Below are 10,032 nucleotides of genomic sequence, written 5' to 3'. Positions count from 1 at the left end.
CTTTTTTTCCCTAATTCTTATTAAATTGTCTCTTTTAGCCTTGCTAACTTGAGCGTCGGAGTGCTTACGACAAACACCACCCCGGTGTTTTCCGTAAGCTTCACGCTTGTCTCTTCGTGTGTGCAGGTTCAATGGATTGTCAGTGGCCTAAACCTCATGGGATCAGACCTTATTTTCATATTGGTCGATTTTTTACATCTACACTAACCATTATATAATTGTTAGTTATTAAAACATATGAAGGAGAGAGATGCCCTTAAGCAAGAGTTTTTGGGCTTGAAAATAAAACCGTGAGAAGTTGAGTTTCGGAGTCGGGCCACCTAGGGTGCCCAAGCGGACAATATATTGAGAGTGTTGGGCCGGGGTGTTATAGTTAACTTATAATTCTTGTTGTTACATGAAAAATTCTTGTTATTAGAAGAAAAATGAACAAAATAAAAAAAGAATTCCCACAAGCTGAATTCATTCGAAGCAACTTGGAAAAAATTTTGGAATGAAAAAAAGATTTCCCAGAGAAGGGGCTTCTTATAGTATGGTAAATTTACAACAAAACAAAAAAAGAGAGGTGTCACTCACAATCTGTTTTAAAAGATTCTTTTACAGTTGGTAGAGCAGCCTTCGGTGAAAAATTTAAAGATCCTGAAGAGATCACATTCATCTGCTGTTCTTGAAAGTGTAAACTTCACAGGAGGTTTAATTTCACTGTTGAGGATTGTTTCATGGCTTCAAATTTCTTCAAATTCAGCCGGTTATGGAGTAAACTTTAGAGAGTTTATCAGAAAACTCTCAGAATTTAAAAGCTCCTATAATTTCTCTATGTTAAACATACTTTTTACTTTCTGAAAGAAGTTAAGGTGACAATTTTTTCTATTCAATGCGGACGTCTATACTTGAAAATCTCTGATTTTGAATTTATTCCACTTGGAGCTGAAGAGTATCCATATTATAGCCCAATGCACAGCTTCAACCTAAGCCAATTGCTATATTACTTTGATCTTCCCTTTGAGTAGAATCAACTGCATTTTTTTTCTTATACTAATAAATGGTTTGCGGAGGCATTGTAAAATAAAGAATCCTTTATGATTCTTCAGCAATGCTCAATAAGATCCCACATTAGGGCATCTCCAATCCACGCCAAAATGGCGTAAAAAACACCAAATTGGCGTGGGTTGGTGCTCCAACCCACGCCAAACACCACGCCATTTTGGCGTGGTGCTACAGTACCACACCAAGCATCACATCAAAATGGTGCAATACTGTAGCGCGAATAAAATATATATATATATTTTTTTTAATTTTGCTTTTTTTTGTTTTAATTTTGTTAAATTAATTTGAGTATTAAATTTTACATCAAAAATCACACCAAATTTGAGTATTTGTATTTAATTTAATTTGATTATTATTTTTAATAATAAATTTATAATATTGATATAATTTAAAACATGATGAAAAATTAAAAATAGAACTTTATTCAATGCAAATATTAAACTACAATAACTCAAAATAAAAATTAACTCTAATTTAAAAACACTAAAATTAAAAGAAAATACAACATAAACTTAAATAACAATTTAGTATTCCGGTAGATTAGTTCTGGATCCAGTAAGATCATCAAAATATTGAAAAGAACTAGAGTTATTTTGAGATCCTTCACCTTGTTGTTTTTTTGTTTTTGGTATCATTTTTTATTAGATGTAATGTTTTTCTATATTAAATGTAATGTTTATTTCATTAAATAAATGCTTAATTTTATTAAATTAGTATAATTTTCAAAATAATTATTATTTAATAAAAATATCATTCCCAATATTTAATTAATATATACAAAAATAATGAGTGAAATAGATTAATTGTTGATTATTACAATAAAAGAAAAAAAAGAATATTCTAAAGAATATTCTTTTTGGTGTAATATTTGATGTTGTGGGTTAGAGATAGAATAGTGTTTTGCACCAAAATTTGTACCAATTTAGTGCAATTTTGCACCAAATTGGTGCAATGGGTTGGAGATGGTCTTAGGATTCAACACCCACCAAGTGTGGTACTTAAGCTTAAAGACTCTCTCACCTATCAAGTAGGTCTTTTGAATTGAGCTCTCTTTTCGGCTTGAGTTCTAACATTGATGCTTTTGTTCAGAGTTAGCTTGTGAAAAGACTTACTAGATTAAGGTGCAATGACCTCTCTTTGCGAGTCAAGTCAGTGACGATAGAGTGAAATTTGGAACCATTATATTCTAATCTATTTAATTAGAGGGCATAGTCTTTGTTGAAATTCTGGGTCAATATTTTTCTTAGAGACCATATAATTTGCACGACCATTAATTTAGGTTTTATAAGCATGGATCACATTCTTAAAATTTTTTATGTTAAAAACGATTACATTATAATCTACGACAAAAGATTATATTTAATTTAATATCATTCATTATAGTTTTCTCTTAAGAGGGTAGAAGCGTGTAACAAGATTTAAAGGATATAATAAAAAAAAATCATTCAATATTAGTAGTTAAAATAATATGAATGGCATGATACATACACACGTGAATTTGTATTGGTGAAATTGGTATTTTTTTTGATAGTATAACTGGCACCCTTCAAAGAAAGAGTAATATAGAATATATTGAGCTTGCATCAACCTTTTAGGACACTTAATAGTTAAAATTTTAGATAGAGATCTTTACACAGCGAGTTTGTACAACTAATATTATTTTTTGTTTCACCAATTACCAATAATTGGAAGTTCAATATACAAGAACGCATGGCTAAGTTAATAATCCATTAATCTATTTTAAATATGTTATAAATCGATAATATAGGATACATTCAGCTTGTATTCAGTGGCAGAGGCACCCAAGAAAGGAGTAATGTAAGATATCGATTCCTAGTTCTGACCTATTAAGTATATTTTTCTTATGACTGGATGACAAACCCTTTAACTATAATTTATGCTTAGACTGAGCTTGAGTGTTTATGAATAACCATAATTTATGCTTGGCCTGAGCTTGAGTGATTATGAAAAAGTGGTTTGATGTTTACAGGAGAAGCTTAGAAGTTCATCCTTCCTAATTAATTTTTAAATCTACTTAAATATTTTATGTTATTACTCCAACTGTACAAACGACAAATTCATTGATTATAAAATTAAAATCTAGTTGAAAAAAATCCGTTCTCTACGGTAAACAAAAATCATCTCTACGTTAAACAAAAAAATATTATTAAAAGACAAATAAATTGTATAAATAACATGGTACTATGTGACCCTAACAAATTAAGTGGAGAAATTAACCTCTATCTCTACATTGATTATCATCTTCGAACTCTCATGGAGCTCCCAATCCTCTATTTTCTGATCCCACTTGCCGTGTTCATTATCACCTTCATTGCATTTAAGGGTTCCATAGCCAAGAAATCAAGTGTAAGATTGCCGCCAGGGCCATGGAAGCTTCCAATTATAGGAAACATGCACTACTTCATCAACTGTGAGGTTCATCACAAGCTAAGAGACCTGGCAAAAATATATGGTCCTGTTATGCACTTACAGCTCGGCGAAATTTCAGTTGTGATTATTTCTTCTCCAGAAGCTGCCAAAGAGGTGCTGAAAATTAATGATATAAACTTTGCTCAAAGGCCTCCTGTTCTTGCTGCAGATATTATAGCTTATGGCCGCAGAGACCTTATCTTTTCACCGTATGGAAATTACTGGCAGCAGCTACGAAAGATAAGCATAACTCAGCTTATGAATCCGAAGTCTGTGCAATCTTTCAGCAAAATCCGGGAAGAGGAGGTATCGAACCTCGTTCGTTTGTGTTTTTCAAGAGCCGGAGGGACGGTGGATATTACTAGGGAAATTATTTCGATGATATTTGACATCACGACGAGATCGGCGTTTGGTCGAAAAATGAAAGATCAAAAGGCGTTCTTGGATGCGATTGACGAAGGTTTAGTGTTGGGTGGAGGTTTCACTATGGCCGATATGTTTCCTTCCTTTAAATATATTGACTATATCAGTGGGGCAAGGAGGGGACTTGAGGCGATCCATCACAAAGTTGATGGAATGCTTAATGACGTGATTAATGAGCATAAAAGTGAAAAGCCAGCAATGGAGAGAGATGAGGATCATAAAGATCTGTTAGATCTTCTTCTGGAAATTCAGAAGAATGGAGACCATGAGTTTACTTTAAGTAATGACAACATCAAAGCAGTCATCGTGGTTAGTATTTCTATGTATCTTCTGTTACGATCCCACATTGAAAGGTAAAAGGGTGGGTATGTGGGTTATAAAGGGTTTGGACACTCTCCCTTGGCAAGCTGGTTTTCCAAGGAGAGTTCTATCCAAGCCCACAAAAGTCACACTGTCCAGCCGAATTGTTTGAGTTGTTAGATGGGTATTATCAAATGGTATCAAAGCCAAACCCTGCCCGAGCCTATGTTTCAGAAGGGGCGGCTTGGGAAAGGGCTACCTAGGAAGGGGCGACCTCTAAGAGTAGGTCACTTAGACTGAAGCCGTCTAGAGTAGGCCAATATGGACTTTGGGTCTCGAAGCATGTGGGAATATTAAAATCCTACATTGGAAGGGAAAATGGTGGGCATGTAGGTTATAAAGGGCTTGGGCATCCTCCCTTGACAAGCCAGTTTTTTGAGGAAAGTTCTACCTAAGCTCACAAAACCCCCACTGTCCAACCGAATTGTTTGAGTTGTTAGATGGACATCTATCATCTTCTTTTCATATCAAATTCAACTATAGTTCAACATTGATATGTGTAGTCAAGTCAATGCCAAAATATTTTTCAGGTTTATAAGTGGGTATATTATCATTTCAATATCTAAATCAAATATTAATTTAATAGATAATGAGTCATTCTTTAGTCAAGACATCCTAATATTAATTTCATCTTATTGGTTTTATATGATATTTTACAACTCAAATCCCATGATATACATGCATGGTCCTAACAGATTAATATCATGACGTTCTCACTCGAGAATTATTTTGAAGGTGAGTCGTTTTCTAGTTAGGACGTCCTTGTGTTGATTTATGTATGTGTTGTGTACATCTAACCTAATTTTTTTATGTATATTTGGTTTGTTTGTTTATTTATTTGTTTGTTTATGCTTTAAGTGATAATTAGAGACATCTCACAGCTTTCCGAATGATAATTTCCGAATTATTAACATATAGGTTAACAAAAGTTTTTCAACCCTATTATTTCAGGATATTTTTTCCGCTGGGAGTGATACATCAGCTACAACTGTGGAATGGACAATGTCTGAATTGATAAAGAATCCAAGTGTGATGGCAAAAGCACAAGCAGAAGTAAGAAATGTGTTCCGAATGAAAGGAACAGTTGATGAAGAGGGTCTTCATGAATTAAAATATTTGAAGGCAGTAATCAAGGAATCTATGCGGATACACCCAGCTGCTGCGTTGTTACTTCCAAGAGAATGTAGGAAAAGTTGTGAGATTTTCGGATATGATATTCCTGTCAAGACCAAAGTTTTGGTGAATGCATGGGCGATAGGGAGGGATCCCATTAATTGGAGCGAAGCTGAGAAGTTTAATCCTGAGAGATTTCTTGAAAATGAAATTGATTACAAAGGGTCGCCTAATTTTGAATTCATCCCATTTGGAGCTGGAAGGAGAATTTGTCCTGGCATAGGATTTGGTATAGCCAATGTGGAGCTTCCCCTTGCGCATTTGCTATATCATTTTGATTGGAAACTTCCCAATGGACAAAAGAATGAAGATCTTGAAATGGCTGACGCTTTTGGTCTTACAGTGGGAAGAAAAAATAACCTGATCTTGGTTCCAATTCCTCATCATCCTCACTCAGCCTGTTGACTAATCTGACAAGTTATATATATGTATGCTTTAAAGGGTGTTTATGTGTTGTCGCTTGTACTGAGTATTTATGATGCTCTAGAAATAATAACAGGAATTATGAATTAAGCACTGTCTAACTTCTTGTAATAAGAATTAATTAATTGATGGTGTGAAGGTACGTACTAGCAGCTGAGCTATGTACTTTAATTTGTTCGATATGGTTTCTCTCCATATTCCTCTTCATTTTATAAGTTGGATCCCACACAAAATTTTCTAAGATTTACTACGTGCACTTAATTATCTATTAGATAATGGTATAACTTGTTGAAAATTGAAATCACAGCCAAAACACACAACAAAAAAAGTAGAAAAGTAACAAAAACAGATTTATCCTGGTTTGCTCCTAATGAAGGAATTATGTCTAGCATTTAAATATAGTAGTTTTATTGAGTTTCAAAAATCTAACGAATACAATAATAAAAAGTATCAACAGTTCACTTTTTTCTCTATTTTTAATATTTATCAAATTAGGCTCTCCACCACTACACTAGGGTAATCATAAATCTAATCACAATTGGGCTAAACTATTACAAGCCTAAATATTTACAAACCAACTTCAAGGCCATTTATAATATTTCACAAGCGGGACCCCGAATGCACATGTAATACTACACTTACTGTTATGTAAATCCACAATCAATTCTCTGTCTAATCACACACATAAACAAAACAGATAACATGCACACATTACAAAATAAAAAACAATCAACTCGAGAACATCAAATATACCGTGATTCACCTTTCTACAATGGAAAGACTACATTCACGTTGAGCTCTAGGAATTTCTGGGGCTCACTGCACTAGGAATAAACTGTTATTACAGATTACAAACTGCTCTCAATGATTCACCCAAAGATCAATCTTTAATCCACTCACACAAACCTGAAATCTCTAGAAAGGACCTGACCATGTCTCTCTAACCTGAAGGAACAACCTAGCCTCACCCAAGATTACATAGATTCGTAACTAAAACAAGATTGACAACAAAGCTTTCAACACAAGAGCAACCACGATCTGTCGCACAAAGAGAAGAAGCAAAATATCTGTTTCTATGTAAAAAACTCTCCCTTTATATAGTTTGACCTCATGAGCTAATCCTGGCCGTTAGATCTTTTTCATTTCAACAACTGAGATCTGTTCTCATTTGCAGTGAAACGGCAGCGTTTTGTTTAGTGATCTTCTGCAGAAACGTTAAAAGTTTTGCGCTTCAGATATTAACACTTACAAATAATTTATACAGTTTTCTATATATACAAAGTGACATGTTAGGATATGATTGAATGAATTAATATAAAAATTAAGTTAATATTTGCATATTAGATTATTGTAAATAACATGACAATGTATAAATATTTTATATGTATAGTATTATTTATTAAACAATAGTTTGCAATCGTTCAGAACAATTTGTGTGCGACGAAAAGGAATCAAATCTTATAATTGGATTCATAACTTAGTAGGAAAATACTTTCAATGACACTTGACGAGGTATCAAATCTTATTATTAGATTCATTATTTAGCAGGAAAATAATTTCAATGACACACTTTGGCATCACCACAAAGAGTGGCGGGGTGTCAAGGATCATGGAGAATTGATGAAATAATCAATGCTAGCTGTGAACATGCAAACAACTCTTTATGTTACACTTCTGGAAGGCTCAATATTAGATTACTCAATCAAATAACTATTTGTTCAAGCTCAGGACCGGTTTTTTTCCTTTTTTTGTTCTAACCGATCAATTATTGCAGTTTTGAGAATTTGGGTTGTATATAAAAATTAAACATGGATCAAATGCTAGAACTTTTTCATGTTCAAAATGAATATAATACTACAACATTATATTTGATTTTAATTATTTTGATCATGTAGATTAAATATGTCAAAAAGATAATGTTCCATGCCGTGTGATCAATCCCCTGAGCGGAGATTCATGCCACATGTTATTATATTTACGGTTAAATTTATTTACTTGTTTGCCATTGTAGTAGTATATAATTTTATTTTTCACCCAAAATAGGGATTGATTTTTATTTTATTTTTTGCAAGCCACAATTGTATATGAAAAAGAAAAACAAACACAAAAAGCAATACAAAAATAGTGGACGTAGGACTTGCATCGAGCATCCGAGTCATTTTAAAAATCTTTTATCGTTTGCGTTTTTTATTCATTCATTGATCCAATATTGCATTGCAGGTTTCATACAAATCCCTTACATAGATTTTGTCATGGAATTTATGTATTTCTCGTTGGTGCAAATGACTGCATCAACATTTCACATGGTAAAAGTCAATAAATTTGGAGAGAGTTTAATATTTACAAAAAAAAAAAAAAAAAAAATCATTGTTTATAGAGTAATACTATATTTACAAAGTCCCCATACAAAGATATATGTATAAAGTGATGTGTCATACCATGATTGGACAATAAATTTGACTTTAGTTAAAAAGTTGACTTTACAAATTCACTCTCCCAATCATAATATGACACATCACTTTGTACACACATTTTTGTATGAGGACTTTTTAAGTGTAGTATTATTCTTGTTTATATATACAAACAATTATCTTAAAGGTGGATTAAATTACTTAAAATCAAATGTCAAAGTAATGAGTGTTTGTCTTCACTATATAATGACAGAAATTACTAGATTTATGTTTGCTTAGGAAGTTATAGCTGTAACATGTAGAATGTTGAAGAACCAAATGGATCATCATCTAAGTTTTAATTATCTTATAATATTACAATTTAGCAGATAAATCATGTCTTGGATTGAGCTGGAGTGTTTATAGAAAAAATAATTTCTATTGTTGGTAGAAGAACCTTAAACAATATTCAAAGAATCTCTGTATAAGTTATTTTATCTCATTCCACTACAATAATGCAAGTGACAACCCTTTATTTAATTAAATTCTGTGTATTAAAAAACCATTTTATGCGCCACCTTAAGTGAGCTATTTACCTTGTTCAATATAGTTAACTATGTGTCTCCTATATTCTCTTCATTTTGTAATGAAACATATTTTTACAGCTAGTAGTAGTCATATTTTTGGCTTCATCAAGTATTATCAATAATTTAAAATAGAAGTTCATCAACACATGAGATTTATCATCTAGATTAGCTATATACGAAATCAATAATCTCTAATATGTTAGTTTTTGGGTAGTTGGTGACAGTAGTCCCTCACAAATTATCTACCATTCGGTAAGATATTGAACAGCATAAATCTTTGGAATGTTCTATTAAGTACATAGTTGAACAAAAATGTTTTCATGCCTGTTAGGTTGTTGCTATAAATTTTGTAGAATATGTTTGCATAGTAAGTTGTTGTTATAATTCATGTAAAATGTGTTTGTTTCATAAGTTATTGTTGTCTAAGTTTTAATCCTCTCTTACTAGTTCATAAGAATTTTAGGTATAAAATCATAAAAAGCAAGTGGAGTCGTGGAGAAAAAGAGTGGAGAGAGTTTTACACTTTTAAGATGACGTGGGCTTGGAATATAAATATATATATATATATATATATAACATGTTTTTTATAGACATAAATATATGTATAATAATTCTTTTTTTTTTTTTTTTTTGTAAATCTAACGGTGAGTTTAGATACATATATTAATAGCAATTTTGTGTGGGCCTATATATTAATAATATGGTAAGCCCATACCTACTCTCAACGGGGCTGGATCCGCCCTGGCTGTAGTGTTTATAAAAAAAATAAAAGAATTTCTATCATTGGTAGAAGAACCATAAAACTTTAGAAAATTTTAATTATTGTTTAAACTTAATTAAAATCTTATAATATTCAAAGAATCTTTGTATGTGCTATTTTATCTCATTCCACTACAATAGTGCAAGCGACAACCGTTTATTTAATTAAATTCTATGTATTAAAAAACCATTTTATGCGCCACCTTATACGCCACCTTGTCATCACCTTGTAAAACAATAGTTCATCTATTTTAGAGATAATAAAACATTATAAAATTCTAATAAAAGGGTTAAAAAGATATAAACCCCCTGAATATGATATAACAATAAACCCCCTGAATATCGATTATTTTAATAAATGAAATGACTTGACAGTAAGAGAATTTCTGTTATTTCTGAAATGTAAGGAGAATATTTATATTTTATCCAACCTAGGTTAA

The 10,032-nt window shown here is 32.1% G+C and overlaps 1 protein-coding gene across 1 annotated transcript; it reads left to right on the top strand.

Moving 5' to 3' along the window:
* Positions 1–3,243: 3,243 nt before the first annotated feature.
* On the top strand, positions 3,244–5,838 carry LOC116117042 (cytochrome P450 71D7-like). Its single transcript, XM_031403074.1, has 3 exons — positions 3,244–3,811; positions 4,016–4,209; positions 5,212–5,838. The coding sequence occupies exons 1-3, from the start codon at positions 3,244–3,246 to the stop codon at positions 5,836–5,838; spliced, it is 1,389 nt and encodes a 462-aa protein (XP_031258934.1).
* The last annotated feature ends 4,194 nt before the right edge of the window (positions 5,839–10,032 follow it).

This window comes from Pistacia vera, unplaced genomic scaffold, assembly GCF_008641045.1.
Source record: "Pistacia vera cultivar Batoury unplaced genomic scaffold, PisVer_v2 Contig797, whole genome shotgun sequence".
NCBI lineage: Eukaryota > Viridiplantae > Streptophyta > Magnoliopsida > Sapindales > Anacardiaceae > Pistacia > Pistacia vera.
The sequence above is the reverse complement of the archived record's forward strand: the minus strand, read 5'-3'. Positions and strand labels throughout refer to the sequence as shown.

What these genes read in the sequence shown, in the direction of transcription:
- LOC116117042 (XM_031403074.1), top strand. Translation starts at nt 3,244, where the DNA reads ATGGTACTATGTGACCCTAACAAATTAAGTGGAGAAATTAACCTCTAT. An exon ending in CCTCGTTCGTTTGTGTTTTT is followed by an intron (nt 3,812 to 4,015) that starts CAAGAGCCGGAG and finishes TCAGTGGGGCAA; the next exon opens with GGAGGGGACTTGAGGCGATC. An exon ending in ACATCAAAGCAGTCATCGTG is followed by an intron (nt 4,210 to 5,211) that starts GTTAGTATTTCT and finishes CTATTATTTCAG; the next exon opens with GATATTTTTTCCGCTGGGAG.